Source organism: Amblyomma mixtum, chromosome 9 (assembly GCF_055824585.1).
Source record: "Amblyomma mixtum isolate Tamu chromosome 9, ASM5582458v1, whole genome shotgun sequence".
Classification (NCBI taxonomy): Eukaryota; Metazoa; Arthropoda; class Arachnida; order Ixodida; family Ixodidae; genus Amblyomma; species Amblyomma mixtum.
The window spans coordinates 62,772,778-62,789,277 of NC_143020.1; the positions used below are offsets into that span (position 1 = coordinate 62,772,778).

A 16,500-nucleotide genomic window follows, 5' to 3' on the forward strand; every position below is an offset into this window, starting at 1 on the left:
ATCAATTGGGCCGAAGTCGACGCCGCTACAGTCGCGTGCTTCAGCTCTGACTTTATTCAGAGAGAGCTCATGCGCCGCGGAATCGACGCTACTGGGTCAAGAGAAGAATTAGTTCAGCGCTTCACAGCGTGCCTGGAAGACGCCCGTGCAACCTTGCCCATGCAAGCGCCCAGACCTGCCTCTGCGCCAGTTGCTTCGAACAGTTTGTCTTATGAACATTATATGTGCGCTTCGCCTGGAGTGCAGTTCAGTGCCTCTCCTCCTACTACGAAGGTTAAAGTAGCCCCAAATGCAGCCTCGTGCGTCATGCCTCCGCCATTGTACTTTCCCGCGCAGCCGCTCGTTGGCAATGCCGCAGCCATGCCAGCGCAAGAACTTTTCTCGCCGCCGCGGCAACCGCAGCCTTTCGTAACAACACCTGGACTTGCAACGGAGCCACAGTACTCCCAAACGCCATTTGGAATGCCATTTTCTCCAACGTCGTCACCGCAATACCAAGTTCCTTACATGCCGCAGATACACGTGACAACCATGCCTGACGTATCGTCTACCTTGCCATTGTTCGAGAACTGCCACAAGCAAAGTGCGCGTATGTGGATCGAAGAAATTCAACGAACGCAGCAGCTTGCTTCATGGTCGCCAGAAACAACCCGCCTCATCGCCGCAAGTAAGTTGAGAGGGACAGCAAAAAATTGGCACCTGACTCTTGGCGCGCATTTCCCGACTTGGGATGCGTGGCGTAAAGCTTTTCTCGACGCATTTGCCGACGAACTGACGCTACTGCAATGGCAGCAACAAGTTATGTCCTTGGTGCAGACCAGCCCTCAGTCTCTCCGCGACTATGCCTACGCAAAACTTCGCGTCATCGAAAAATGTCCAGCGCCGCTGACCGAGCCTCAAAAAATTGAATATCTCTTGCAAGGTATTTTGAGCCCAGGCACAGCGACAAGTATAGCAGCGCAACGTTCGTCGTCAGTGGCGGCCTTCATTGACATATGCACACAGCTTGACCGGGCAATACAACATATGGAGATCGCAAGGAGCCCTGCTCATCGTCCCGGGCAGACCGTGCACAGTCACAATAACGGCAGCCCGCCTTCCAGACAAGTCTCTTCGATGCCATTTATATCTGAAGTGACACCTCCAGCTGTCTCCAATCCCAAGCCCAGCCGTGCGCCTACATCCCGTGCTGCCAGCCCTCCAAATCGTCCTCGTATAGCGGATCTGTCGCCTTCTGAAAAGGAAGCTCGGTACTCAGCCCTGTAAGAACGTTATTGTGTTCCAGCCTTTCGTCCAGGACAATCATTGAGTGAAGCTGTTTGCTTCAAGTGCCATGAAAAAGGCCACCTAGCATCAAAGTGCCCCACAAAACAAAAGACTGTCACACAACAGCCGGCCACAGCCGCCACATTACTTCAAGCAGCAGCCCCTGCATTGCACGCTAGCCCGTCCGAAGACATCTATGGCTCTCAGCTGGAATGCTCATTCTTCACAGCTAGCATCGGACTCTTGGGATCCTACGATGCATTTCCGGATACAGGGTCCAAGGTAACTATAATTACCAAGTCAGCAGTCAAAGACCTTCCTCTGATGCCTTGGACACACAAGCCCTTAGCAGTCGTTGGTGGATCAAGTGTGTATCCTGAAGGTACAGTCTGCCTGAAGATTACAGTGGGCCCCATCACAGCTCTAGTGGAAGCCGCCGTCATCAGCAACAATGTCTTGCCTGTGATACTGGGTGAAGATCGGTTTCGTGCCAGCAACACACGACTCGTGTTCGAGCCTCCAAATCCAGCCGAACTTCACCATCCTGCCTCGGGTACTGTCATAAAGGCGCAGCAGAAGCTCTATCCACGTGCCTCATGTGCAGTGATCCTTCGGCAGTCCTTCCTGGCTCAATGCACTGAAGTGCCATCTTCACTGGCTCTCCAGGACGTGCCCCTCCCAGGAATGGAGCCAGTTTGGAAACCCTTGTGCAAGAACCTGCCAGAACAAGGTACTACTGCACCGGATGGTACAGTAGCTGTAACAGTTCATCCTGACCTGCCTCCTGCCTTAGTTGCAAAGGATCTCTCAGAGACACAGAAAATAACTCTGGCTACTGCTCTTTCTGATCATCATCTCACATTTGCTCGTGATGAGGATGACATTGGCCATTTCCAAGGTGTGGAACAATGCATCGACTTAGTGCCCAATGCTGTGCCTTACAGCAGAAGCCCATACCGATACTGTGCAGAGGACCGCAAGTTCTTAGATGAACAAACAACCAAGCTCTTGCGTAAAGGCATCATCCTGCCTGCCACTGGGCCGTGGGCCTTTCCAGTCATCGTTGTGTCAAGAGGAGCGAAGAAGCGCCTCTGCGTCAATTATGTTCCACTGAACAAACTCACCATAAGTGTTGCACACCCGTTGCCCCATGCTGATGATATCATGCAAGACGCCGCTGGAGCATCTTATTTTGCATGTTTGGATCTGAAATCTTCCTACTGGCAAGTCAGCCTACGACCGGCAGACTACTCCAAGACAGCGTCAGGGCTGTGGCATGTTGCAAGTTGCGCGTCCGCGCCGGGGGTGGCGCCCCGGTCGAAACGATTGCAGCGATCCTGGTATCGGCGGTAAACGGGGCTGCAGTTAAGCCTAATAAAAGTGAAATTTTTCGACCACTATCAATAATAAAAACATGCTTATGAACTAAATTATAACCAGCCATAGGTATTAAAAATAAGACATCAAAGAAATTAGTTGCGAAGATGACGACGCGGGTAACGCGGCAGCAGACGACAAGCAGACGACGCACGGTCAGCCGCGCAAGCGAAAACGGCGACGTCGGCGACATTCGCACTGCAGCAGCGTCATTGGCGTCATGTCGAGTCACACAGTGAGCTTTTCTTGGAGTCTTTATACTAAGAACTAGCACTGCAGCATATTACGTTGCCCTAGCCCAACGCACTGTGATTTCTTCTACACGAGTCAAAGGTTGAAAATTTTCTCTGCCGTTCTCTGCGTGTGTTTATTCATAGCCACAGACTGATGCGTTTCAATACAGGTCAGATGTTTTACTTCTCTGCTATTTACCTAAATCTCTTACAAAGTCGCGTACAAACGTATATTCAGTCATGTAGGATTTTATTATGTATACTGTACCTTGATACCTTTTTTTATCCCCTATATATTCTCTGTGCGCTCATGTCTGCTAGGTTTACATAATGGCGTTTTTTTATTTTGATTTTTAGGATGCCTGTTACTGATACTGCAATGTCACTCATACTTAAAATCACTTTTTGGACATCGATTGTCACTGCTGATGTTCTTTTAATAAATTGTTCTTTGTACAAAAACCATTTACGCTTTTCTTTCTCGATCGAGCGCAGCTGCTAAGCAGTCGCGCCGCTCGCCACCATACACCATGCTACATCAACAGACACATCGAAATACAAAAGCGAGTGAGCAGATTCCGTAAGTACTTAGGAAATCAAGCGTGAATGCAGCGCGGGATCAGTTAATCACCACTATTTACAAAGCTTGGATCGAGCTAGCGGCCGCCAGCACCAGGAACGCGCGGGTACAGTGCACTGTAGCGCGAGCAACCGGCCACAACCAGCCGCCTAAACGCGCGCCGCCATATTGGATTTTTGATGCGTTTACCGCCTCTCCCAGGTGCCGCCACCATCGCCTTCGAAAAAAAAACGTCCCCATTGGCTCTATGAGAGTGTCACTCCCTTGACAGCGTTTATCACACATAGTGGGACATACATGTGGACACGCATGCCCTTTGGACTAAAGAACGCCCCTTTAACGTTTCAACGTGCCATGCAACTCATCTTTCAAGACCTTCCACCTCCGGCAAGGTCGGGTGTCAGAGTGTATTTGGACCACATCCTCGTGTTCGCATCGTCCTTCACAGGCCCACCTATCTCCAGGACTATGAAGTGGACCTTTGAAAGTGCTGTGCTTGTACTTTTTGGCTTTCTTTTGTGTTATTCATGCCCGTCTTTGACTTTGCCTTTAATTTGTAGTGCTTTTGTGAACCTGCCAGGCCTATTGTTAGTTGCCATTTGCCACATTGCCATTTCCCACATTGCCCAGGGTTTACTTTCCTTTTTGCGCTCATCAAAAGGGACTTTGATGAAAAAGTGGGGCCGGATGTGAGGTAGTAGCTCCTCTGAAACACACAGTTCGCCACTACCCCACAGATGGCGCCACCTTCCCAGCGACGACGCCTTCCCCGCTGCCGCTCGGAGCTGGGGAGACGACGAGTGTGTTGTTGTGTAGTCGCCCGCCCGCCAAGCGGTGCGCTCTCCTAGCCCCTCTCAAGCCACATGCCCCGTGTAATTATTGTAAATAAGAATTGGCCGCAATAAAGGCTGACTTCTGTAGTACGCCAGCCTGGCACGTGATCGTCAAGCCCCAGCAACGCCCTCACACTGTAAACAGGCCGTGGACATGCAAAAAGTACAGGGTACGCGTGACATGCATTGCGCGCGGCGGCATCGAGCTCGTCGCGTTCTAGTGCTGCGCATTCAGCGCGTCGGCGGAGTGTAGTTTCAATACAGCGGAAAGTACGCAGTGGCGATGAGCAAACCATCGCAAGTATAAGTCAAGCCGGATATAAAATTCGTATACAAAATTTAAGCATTGCGCTCCATCGGGTGCGATATCGAAACCAGAAGTGTCAAAATTCGGTTTTGCTTTCGATCTGCCTGGAAGGTCACAACAGACAGCCACTCTTCAATAAACCATACTTTGCGCACAGTCCAGACTTTTCTTTGTCATTAGTACTAAATTTAGGTTGTCTACATGGTTCACATTATGTTTTTTTTTTATTATTTAATCGTGCGCACCAGCCATGCAGAGAAGATGTATACGATGGCGCAAGCTGCATCGCGGGCGGCATCAGCAATGCACACATTTCGTTTGTTGCCGGTTGTGCCAGTTTCTCAACCTGTTACATTGCATGTTCGTTTTTGTGTGCTCTCAGTCTGTAAGAAGGAGAAGCTGTGCAGAAGGAAATCTATGCGCCTACGGACAGAGCAAGGATAACTTCGTGCAACCCGGTGAACGTCACTTTTGCAGCGTGCGCGTGTGTAGACATGGCCCATCTTTGTGCGCGCATGCCCAAATGTGACCGCGCAGTCACGAAATATTCGGGCTTATTAACGCCTTTACCAGTAAGGTGAAAGCCGCAGAAGTGTAAAAGCCACAATACCAGGCAAATTTTCTTCAGTAAAACTTGCCGGAGTTATTCCTTTAAACCTGTCATTTCGACACTTGCAACTGCGGGGAAGTGGACGAAATAAATTGCAAAGCTTTAATTGGCGTTCATTTATGTAAATTCGTTAGGTATGTATCTTCGACCATGTCCATCTCACTGAATCAATTGCCAGTGAACTTTCCACGCCTTACTTCTCTTGTAGCAGGCTTTAGCAAAGACTGCACGTTCGTGGAGATCGCGCGCCCGTTCGCATTTCTTCTCGGATGTGTGCATTCTTCTGTCTTCGTAATCGCGTAGCAGATGCAACAGATAGTTATTTTGCAGTCTAGAGCTTTGCGGTAAAAAGGCTGATGATTTATGAATTCGGTGGCGATTTGTGTGATAGCCGTTCGTGGTGCGTTAAGGTGACTTGTGGTGAACCATATCCCGATGGCGGTACGTGTAACCAGCAGTTTACGCCCAAAACTGGTACAAACAGCTTTATGGCATATCACCAGTATTTTTTTTGCGTGTGTGTGTACGGAATTAGTCTCCTTGCTCCTTGGCCTGCAAGTATAAAATTCTTTTTCCGCGTCCTAATATACCCGCTTCACAGGAATGAAAAGTGCCTGACATGCTCCGGTTCCACTAAATGGTCTTTTTTAAAAAGGAGGACTACGTCCCACAGCCGTATTGCACAATGCTGGTTTCGTTTTTTTGTGTGTCTGCTGGGCTTCTATTGTGTGTTCTCAGTTTTTCAGACATTGAGAAGCACCAGTAGAAGGGGAAGAAGATTCCAGCGGAACTGCGGCCAGTCTGTGCTGGCCCATAGCTTGATGCTCCTATCCTGTAAAATATGTATTCTGGGTCCTGTCTTTGTTCGATGCACCAAGAGATCTCTCCTAGATAAATAGATAACTATTGGCATCCCCTTTGCATAAGGCCTGTGGCGTGTGCCACCTCGCCTAGTTAGTTAAAGAGGTTGATTGTTTTTTCTACGGAATCATCCTGTTTTTAAGCTTTGATTAATCCTGGCCTGTTTATTTTGTTCCCATTCAAGGCTATCTTTTGTATTCTATGCTATATTCCTTTGATATCTGTGATGTGTTGTGCAATTTTTTCATTCTGCTTTTTCTTATAGTCTGGTGGCTCATTTGCATTGTGTTTTTTATAAGAGTTCCTTGGAAGTTACGCACTATCTCCTCTAGGTTCACAAATTGTCCTGCATTTCTTAGTTGTGGTAATGCCTCTCCTCTAGCCATCATTCAATTTATTTCATATCTGCTTTTTTGTCTGTCATTTGGCATAATATTTGTGCTTGGAAATTTCAGGTGCAAAAATTGCTTAAAAGTAAGCCAGTGGTTATTTTGGCAGTGCAGTTGGATATTCAGCTCGAAATCACAACTGAAGCAATCTTTTTCTGGTTGAGCAAATCCTATATTTGGTACTGCACATCTCACTTCCCGGATTGAAAATGCTCTATTGAAATTGTTTTGGCTTGTTATAGTGCATGATTGTTGCCATATATTTACGTTTAGTCGTGCCTTCAAAGGGTCAGTGGAGGAGGTCTCTTCCTGACCTATGTACTGTATTGCCACATGTCATCACAGCGACCATTAGGCCACAGCCACAAACGTGGTCACGTGGCGTCACAAGTCAAAATTTTTCGGTGGCAAGGCAAAGGGTCGCATTGTAAACTGGCAGTTGGTCGATGCCAAGGTGAAAAAGCCTGAGTGTTGGACGCGGTGCATTATCCCGTGACGTCCCTGCGGCCTCATATGTGGCCAGAATGCGTGACCAGTTTCTTATCTTCTTATCTGCTGCCTGCTTAAGTAATCTGGTCATGCTTTTCCGCCTTGCACATGTGTGACTCTAGAGATCTGAATTAAGGCTCATGAATGCATGTTCTTGGTCTGATGCTCTTTGGTTTAGGTTTGTACCCTGATGTTTTCAGTTACATGTTTAAAGTTGCATGGGCCACATTTTTAAGCACAGTGCTGGTCATTTCTATTTTGCCTTTACGCCACAACTCTCAGCAGTATGGAGGAACTCAGACAAAGCTACCAGCTCATTACTGCACCCACGTAAACTAGCAATGGGGATCGGAGAAAATGCAGTCTTCCCTGCTTCTGCGGTATCCTCTTCTTCGGTCGCCCACAGAAGTCGCCGGCTTGCTTCGCCCTCAGGTGTCCTTGATTGGGGCAGTAGATCATTCCTCCTCTCCGCTGTTTTAAAAAATTGAAAAAAACAGCTAAGCATGCACCGTTGTTGTGAAAACACAGATCGTAATATGAGCCTGAGCGCGGACTTGCTCACGACTCGCATCATAACCTGAATGTGAGTTCGGACTCACTGACGATTCAGATCATCATCTGAATATGAGCCTGAGTTTATGGTTTATGGGAGTTGAATGTCCCAAAGCAGCTCGGTCTATGAGGGATGCCCTAGTGAAGGGCTCTAGAAATTTCAACCACCTGGGATTCTTTAATGTGCCATCACATTGCGTAGTATGGGGGCCTCTAGAATTTCGCCTCTATCAAAATTCGACTGCTGCGGCCGCGATACAACCCACATCTTTTGGGTCAGCAGCCGAGCATCATAATCACTGATCCACCGCGGTTGCTGGATATGAGCCTGAGTGAGAGTCTTCTCATGACTCAGTCCGCTGATCTAGGACTGCATTATATGTATTCAATACACAAAGCATATAAACAATGCTGTGTGGCATTAGAGACTTCTTACACTGCTACGCTCTGTTTAAAATAGCAGGCATGAGGAGGAGTGTTAGGAGGACACAGAGTACATGCCTGATGAAGAACCTTTGAATGCAACCTACTGCTATGAACACATCTAGAACAAAGAAGGTGACAGAATGTGTAGTCAGGCGTGGATTTTGTGCATTCTTGTTCCTTTGTGCATTGCTATTAACATCACAGCACAGACGCCGCTGCTTGTGGCATTTGTGTTTGTTTTACAGTGACGCTTAATTGTTCTCCGTTATTTTGCAGGCCGTTATCGATAAGCCAACGTGTTCAAGGGTCCAGAGCAAGAAACCTTGGATGCCACGGCTGCCAGCCTTCCATGACTCCATTGCATGATGCTCATAACCTGGAAGATTGCTTGTGCAATGATCCCAGTGCACTGTGTTTATGCGCAAAGTGAGGTGGAAGTGTTTTTAATGATTTTGCCTGAAATACAGGGATTTAAACAATAAGGAAAATGGGAACCGCCGTCAAAACAAAATTTTATTTTGTGAACTCATTTCGAAAATGCTTTCACAGGAATGGCATTAGGCTTGGGATGGAGAGGGAAGAAGAGAGTAACGGGAATAAATATAGGCACGAAGTTCTTTCTTCTTCTTAGCTCAAGAGTCGTGTTGGAGAAGTCACTGGCATGCATTGGTTGAACAGTTTGAGTTAAGCTCTCAATGGGATTCCCATACCAGTTGGGGTACTAACAGAACATAGAGCAGTCGAGTGAAGTTCAACTTGTGTACTCTTGTGGTGGGCAATTAGTAGTAATCATAGAATCACATTACTTGGTCACTCAGAGGCAGAATGGCCGTGGAGCATTCCAGAAGACAATGGGTCAGATTGGCATATTTTTTAGGGCAGTTATAACATTCAGGAGATTGTTGCATATTTTTGTAAGAAAGTCTGTGCCAGTGTCGGAAGGACATCGCACGTCACTTAGCAACTTTGTGACACGAAAAATTGAAAAAAAAAAAGCATCTGGTGCGCACCTTTAACAAAAGAGGCCCATGGGTTCCAAAATATTATGCTCAATCAGAAATAGAAATGGCAGAAAATGATTACCTTAAATTTGGTGCAAATTTTGTTGAATTGACCCCATCCTGTTATTGAGAAATCAAAGCAAGATCACCTCTGAGGTGATGGTCATTGTCAAAAACCTCATGTGTGACATCACATGAAACCATGAAATGCAATTATGCTGGTACTTGTGTGATTGTTCTGTTATGTGGACTAAATTATTTTTTCATGTATACAATATTCTTTAATTTTTCAATCGAAGCGAAAACATCCATGATGAAAATTGCATGCTTTGGAACTTTTAGCCTTTCGTGCCTCTGTGTCTGACTTATCAATCTTTTTCCTGATTCTTGTGCTGTAAGGCCTCAAATATGCGATCGGTTGCTTATGCAGTTCAATGTAACTCCACCACTCTGCACACCTGGTTGGGGCTTTGTGATGACTGTAGCTCTGCAAAACCTGTGCTGTATCGTGTGGTGAATTTTATATTGTATTGTACTTGCCGCTGTTTACTGTTTTTTGGGCACCCTTTTAGCTTTGGTGAACAATGCACTATGATTCCTTGTTGTTGTGGAATTCATTGCGTATGGATTTCATTTCATGATGGTGGTACCAGCTTTTATTTTTCTTTATGGTGGAAATTGTTTTATTATAATGCTAAGCCTCTTAAAGACTTCCTAGGCTTTTGTTAACCTGTGTGCTGTAGTGATGCTATGCACTATTGCACAATGCAGCGCCAGTTTTACCAGATTTTCTCACCCGAAGTGTCCGTTTTGTAGTTTTGCCCGACCGGTTCTCTTGCATCACAGGATGTGAAATGATAATAGTTATGCTGTGATTTATGCTCAGAATATTGCAACCATTGATGGCAAGTTGCACCTTTACTCGCTGTTTCTCGCTACATTCACTCTCCCTGCAATGGTGGCCTAGTCATTGGAGCGTACATCTCGCATGTAGGATGTGCAGGGTTGGATTTTCTGTGCCACTGGGTACCCACCAGTGGTACAATACGCAAGCTTCCACCCTGGCTTCTGCTGGAGTGAATGCCTGGAAATGGGTCTTAGACTTCCCCTTGTGTTCGTGATGGTCCGTTATACCACGATGCATCATCAGCTCTCACTCTCATTACTGTCCAATGAGCTCACCTGATCAGCACGTTCTCAGGGATGGACTTCTTCCGTGCTGTCTATGGTGTTCGAAAAGCTGGCCACCTTAAACCTCGTTCAGAGCAGCGCATTGAGAAACTTCCATCACGGTTGTTTCCTCCTTTTTTTCGCCCCGATTTCTTTTCCCGAAATTTGAGATGAGGGTGTCACAAAAGTAAATATGGTATGCTCTAACTGCACTTAAGACAGAGTAGTGTGCAGTTGCAGACGTGCTTCTACTTGATTAGTTGCGCTCTTGGAGAATGTGGAGGCGGAATATTATGTTGGGCATATTGGCAACATTCGTTGGCAGCTGTAACCCGGGCGTTTTTACCAGTAGCTATTCTCTGAAAGTCCTTTTTTTTCTCCTGTTGCAGTATAACGGGTGTAAAATGTTTATTAAAAGAAGAGTGCTCGGTCAATGTGCTGTGTTGTTAAAAATAACTGACACTCGTTAGTTCTTAAGCCTGTGTAGGCAGACATTTACTGCTCTTCTCTTGAAGCCAGAAATTGTGCATGTTCATTCGTCTATATAATGGCTGTTGGCTTTGTTTCGGTAAGCCTATAAATTTGTAGGCAACTGTCAGATTTTCGTGAGCATGAGTATAGTAGTCGTCTGCATGCAGAATTAAAAGTCTGGAATGTTTGCTTTGGAACTCGCTTCTTTTCAAGTTCGCCTTACTGAATGTACACAACCTGGGAAAGCTGTTTTACGAATGTGCATTCCATATTCACCGCCTCATGCAGATACCACCATGTGAGTGTTCACACTCGTAATCTTTTGTGCTAATTAGATGCAATCTGGCTTTCACATGCAGGCTCGAGCTCCGGGGACCACAAACATGGCGTACTTTCATGGCAGAATTCACCAGGTTAGGAACTGCAGTTTTTCTCCCTATATGCTTTTGTTAAGGTTCTCTTTCAAAAAGCAGTCTTTAGGGTATGGAAGCGGTAGTTTAATGAACTGTGGTGGAGTATATGGGCCTTCGATATTCTGGAAAGTTGTTTTCTGTGATATGTCAACTATACTCATCGAACTAGGACCGATATGGGTTCTGTTCATTGCAGCAAGAAATTGTACAGGAGACCAAGGCCTCGTAAGGCTTTTAGTCTTTAGCCTTTTCCTCCTATTAGACACTCTCTGAGGAACAAATAAAAAAAAATGGCATTATGCATTGGGCTAAGCATAGCTGACCGCCACTTGTTTTGCTATTAAGCCCACATGTGACTGTAAAGACATAGAGACATCTTGTTTCAGACCTCCGTTCTCTGTTGCAGATCTCTTGAATAAAACTTTTCATAGACATTCGCAGCTTTTAATCAGTGTGTCCTCTGCATTCAACTTTTCTTCCTAATTCCAAGTGAACTGTTGGATTGTTGGTTCAGGCACTTTATTTGAAGTACTCTGCTTGTGCAACACAGGTTCATTCGTCACACAGAGCGACCATGGCGCATCTCCTGTGCAAGATTCAACCAGTGAAAGGCACCCTGTGAGCTGCTGCGTGGAATCTACTCCTTCTGGCATGGGTAACCAGCGGGATAATCCCACAGGAGATAAGCTGCACAGATGCACCCACTGCAACAAGTTATTCAAAAGAAGATACCAACTAGTGGTGCATCTCCGAGTCCACACTGGCGACCGCCCTTACCATTGTGACGATTGTGGGAACAGCTTTGCAGATAAGTCCAATCTGAGGGCACACCAGCGCACTCACACAGGCGACCGCCCTTACCATTGTGACGATTGTGGGAACAGCTTTGCAGATAAGTCCAATCTGAGGGCACACCGGCGCATTCACACTGGTGAACGACCTTACCATTGCGACCACTGTGGTAGCAGCTTTGCACTGAAGTTCACCCTAGAGCAACACCAGCGCACTCACACCGGCGAGCGTCCTTACCGTTGCGACCACTGTGGTGGCAGCTTTGCAAGCAGGAGTAACCTGGTGAAACACATCCGTACCCACACGGGTGAAAAGCCATATCAGTGCCAGCTGTGCCCCATGGCTTTTGTGGGGCATTCAGATCTTGCAAGGCATATTAGATCCCACAAGGGCGAAAAGCCCTACCAATGTGACTTGTGCCAAAAGAGATTCAACCAGCGAAATGATTTGAAACGGCACAAAAAAGCGATTCACAAAGAATAGCACTGGTTCGGGGTGCCCTTAATCAACAGGTTTTTCTAGGTACCATTTGAATGCAAGCTGACGATATTCTGGCTGAGTACCCTATGAAAGGTGTTGGTAACTAAACTTTATCATTAACTTAATTTGTAAGTTTTGTTCACCCTAACGCAGTTTTCAGAAAACAACATTTGTTCCCTTAGACAACCCAGACAGTCACTCAGTCTTTCCCGAACAAGGAATTTGAGCCTGCTATGCTCGTAAATTTGCATGAATGGAAATAAAATCATGATAGGACGTGGAAGGTATCAATCCTTGTTGGAGCGACACTTTCAGAAACTTTATATCGAATATTTACCGCTAGTGCCTGCATCGGCCTGCCTCACTAAAGACATTTTGTGGAGTAAAAGTGCACAAAACGATTCCTTTTCATCTTTAAGCTCGAGTGGACTAATTTTTGCAACAATGAATATAAATTCAATCATTTATATCCCTGAACCTGTCATGACATGGGTCTAGTTTATTTTGAACATGCGGGGCCGATCGAGTGGCATCTATGAGGTGCCGCTTTTAATGCTGTCAGTGCTGATGAGCGGTCACATAAGAACAAATAAAAGATCTGTGAATGCATCAAACTGTCTGGTTGGGTTCTCATTCATTCTGAACTGTGTCTTTCTCAGTCCCCTTACCCTTAATTTAAAATCGGCATAATTTGCCCATGTGCTGTGCGATGTCAGTGCACGTTAAAGAACCCCAAGTGGTCGAAATTTCCGGAGACCTTCACTACGGCGTCCCTCATAGCCTTAGTTGCTTCAGGAGGTTAAACCCTAATAAACCAAACCTAAACCAAACCATAATTTGAACAGATTTTCAGTCTCAACAGTTTGAAGTACTGACACGTCGAGATTGTCGGGAATTGGGGTGACGCGTACCCGACGGCTCGAGGGGAACGCTTTCGCATGCAGGTTTGAAGAAGAAAACAAATGAATCAAAGAAAACAAAACGAAGCCGTGTTTATACTTTATAGAAAGGAGCCTTTTGAAGAAACAAAAACACGCACTAGACTCGTGCCAAACACTACAGATAAAAAGGAGAGAGTTCACCGGGCACAAAGCGTCCGAGGTGGAGCGGGAATGCCTTGCAGACAGCAAGGACGCGGGTTGGCGACCTGCGATGCGTCTTTGATGTTATGTCCAGGGAGGCGGTGGTAGAGAGCCAGGAGGTGAGGAACGGAAATGGACACAAGAGACACTGATGAACTCCTGTCAGCCGCCCCCAAGAACTGGGTAGCTGCAGCAGGAAAACAGGAGCCAGGTCCCGTCAAGGGCGTTTTGAAACACTGTAGGCTTATGCAGCCTATCCAAGGAAGCCGTGGCAGCACGGACCCTCAATCCGTCGGCTGCCATTTCCAAGCTTCAACGGGGCGCAGTGGTCTTGCGTCGATGATCCAAGGGAAGTCACCGGCAGTACGGACCCAATGTCCGACAGCTGTCACTTCCACTCTTGAATGGGCAGACTTGTGCTGCGGTGTCTTCCTCTACACCTCGGTTTGCTGATACGTCAGCTGTCCGCTCCTAGTGCCTGCCTCGCACGCACGATTCGCACACGCAATGCGGGGCTGGCACACACGGCGCTCCGCTGTCGACACGCCGCATTCCAAAAATCCCTCGATGGTTTGATGTGCACATCACAGAGATATGCCCAACCATTGGTGCTTGGCCTTGGAATGATATATATCCCTTCTATGGCATGTGCACAATTTGGCCGTAAACGTAATGGCCATTGGATATATCGTCTTCATTTTCAAAAGTCTTGTCGCAAATCTCGAGAGTTTACTTGCAACAAACATAAATATAACACTGCTCAAAGAGAGCACGCAGCTACAAAATCACCGTGCCGCACACACGTGTCCACCCTTGCTACCCTTACTTCGAATAGAATTTGACCAAAAGTTTGAGTTAAAAAAGCCGGCACAAAACAACGAGAGTTCACCGTGTGTGCATGTGTTTGAGGAAGGGTCGTGCATAATAAGTTTTACCGGTAAAAGCACTGATCATGGTGGTTGCATGCGGTACAGCGAAACGGTGATACTGATACAAGATGGAAATGTGCCTTATATGTTGTTCCGCAGCTGGCGCTTCTATAGCTCTCGCAATGAAAAGTGGAGGGATTGATATTTCTCTCTGCAAAACAAACATCGATTAGAACCCTGCTGTTACATTCACAGTTGGTGCGTTTTGCCAGTGCTACGTTTTCATATGAGCCAGTCCAGCTGCCATACATCGAAGTCCATGTAAAAACTCGATCGCCTGTATCTGTTACGTAATGCAATTTTTGCATCATTCCCGAATCGTACGTCGCGAGAGTCACCTCACAGTGGTAGTTTACACCATTCCGGCGTTCGTTCAATGTGTGTGCTATGTCGATGCCGGCCAGAAAAAGCTTGACTATATATACACTCTGTTGGCGCTTGTCCTCCGCTATGTCCGGCGACTTCTGGTGGGAAGCGCCCACGCTAAAGCAGCACGCTTACAGACTGTGACATTTTTGGTGATGCTGGCCCAATTCCATCGTCGCTGCGACGCTAGCGCGAATGACCCTAAAGCGCGAAAATGGAAGCATGCCCCAGCAGACGGCAAAAGCGGGACTGTAAGAGATGTGCTTGCGCGGGTTGGCTCCGACGATTTTGTTTCTGCCATCTGCTTTATTCTAGTAACCTGCACCTTAGGATGCGCAGGTTATTCCAACAGGTGATGATTCTAGGCGATTAATGTGACCACTGCGATAGCAGCGAAGAAGAGCGTGCGTACTGCAGCTTCGCACGCTCTAGGCATGCCCCCTCTTCGCTGATAAAACTCTTCCACAGACAGTTGCTCAGAAGTAGAATGGACATTTCAGCTAGTTGGTATGGCATCATAGAAAAAATAGCGCACTCATGTTGCTCGGTCTTCCTTGTCCGTTGTCCTGAGTGCGGTATTTTTTCCATGACAGCTGCTCAGGCTAACCGAGACTCATCACAGTGCGTTTCAGAAGTTTTGTGCATGCAGAATGACCGTGAGAACCACAGCCTTGTTAATTCCAGAGAAGGATATTGTGCACACGTCATAATAATAAAAAAACTTCAGGCAACGGTCCACAATTTTTTGAATGCTAAACATTCAGGTACTGCGTTTCCTGGCTGTTACATTTTTTTTTTCATTTCCAGTCCTATGAAAAATGCTGTAACAATGTTCTGTTGCATTCAACGCTCTGATGCATTTAACAACTATGTGGCCACATGAGTGCATATTCAACTCTCACTTTCGGTTGTATATGGACATGTGTAGCCCAAAAATTCAACTTGATATTGTCTCTGGCATTTTAAATAAAATAAGTGTTTTTTTGCTGTATATAATGAGATCAGATCATCTTTAGAACATCAAATCACACCTATATGATTCAGCACATTAACATGCCAAAAAATCATGTATATACATATGTTAGATTTCACCCCCTTTCATGTCAGCTAAGTGGCAACAGCAACTGCTGTGAAATGGATGGAGCGGGAGGTGTACATGGCCCTAAGAGCGTTCTCTCCCAGATGCATTCAAATCTCTTACATCACCACCTGGCTGACATGACCAGAGATGTCATGCATACTCAAGAATGCTGATTCTATGGCTGCAGCCAAGGTTTTCAGCCAGAAGCATGGGTAACGGGGCGAGCTGGCACAGGTTGATCGCTTGCAACAGAGAAGTAATCTCTGGCGAAATGCGTCGCAGTATAAGCACTGACAATTGCAGCTGAACTGGTTTTTATGCTATGTGAAATGTGTAGAAGTCACTGAACAAATTAAGTAAAGCGTGTATTGCACAACAACAATATCCATTCATCAGGTGAATGTGAGAGTTTTCAATTGCGAAGTATATATGCCGATCCTAACCTATCTTAGAGAAAGTACTCTGTAAGCTATAATCACTCGAAAATTGATCTGCAGAGTGCTTCACCGAAGATGTAATAATTTCTTAAATAGATTTTTTTGTGTTCCTCATAATCACCTTAAAAGATTTACACACGGGCAAATTTTCCTCTGTTATGATACAAACTTTTATAGAATCAGTACTATAAATGCGTGAATTTATACTGATCGTAACAAAAATTAGCCCACTCGGGCTTCAAGATTAAAAGGAATTGATTTGTGCACTTTTACTCCACGAAATTTCTTCACTGAAGGAGGCCGACAGCAGGCACCAGCAGTAAATATTGGATATAAAGTTTCTCAAAGTCTCTCC

At 46.1% G+C, this 16,500-nt stretch overlaps 1 protein-coding gene across 3 annotated transcripts; it reads left to right on the top strand.

Annotated features, from left to right (window-relative positions):
- The first annotated feature begins 4,889 nt into the window (after positions 1–4,889).
- Positions 4,890–16,413, top strand: LOC149329322 (uncharacterized). 3 transcript variants are annotated; one of them, XM_089561921.1, is made up of 4 exons: positions 4,890–5,054; positions 8,200–8,349; positions 10,925–10,978; positions 11,529–16,413. In XM_089561921.1, the coding sequence occupies exons 2-4, from the start codon at positions 8,286–8,288 to the stop codon at positions 12,251–12,253; spliced, it is 843 nt and encodes a 280-aa protein (XP_089418047.1). In that variant the 5' UTR covers positions 4,890–5,054; positions 8,200–8,285; the 3' UTR covers positions 12,254–16,413. The 3 variants fall into 3 exon arrangements, with proteins under 3 accessions (XP_089418047.1, XP_089418046.1, XP_089418048.1); XM_089561920.1 differs by having other exon boundaries at positions 4,890–8,349; XM_089561922.1 differs by lacking the exons at positions 4,890–5,054; positions 8,200–8,349 and adding an exon at positions 10,000–10,018.
- Positions 16,414–16,500: the final 87 nt, after the last annotated feature.

Coding starts and splice junctions, on each gene's coding strand:
- LOC149329322 (XM_089561920.1), top strand. CDS start 8,286: ATGATGCTCATAACCTGGAAGATTGCTTGTGCAATGATCCCAGTGCAC. Junction 8,350..10,924: donor GCACTGTGTTTATGCGCAAA/GTGAGGTGGAAG, acceptor TTTCACATGCAG/GCTCGAGCTCCGGGGACCAC. Junction 10,979..11,528: donor TTCATGGCAGAATTCACCAG/GTTAGGAACTGC, acceptor TGTGCAACACAG/GTTCATTCGTCACACAGAGC.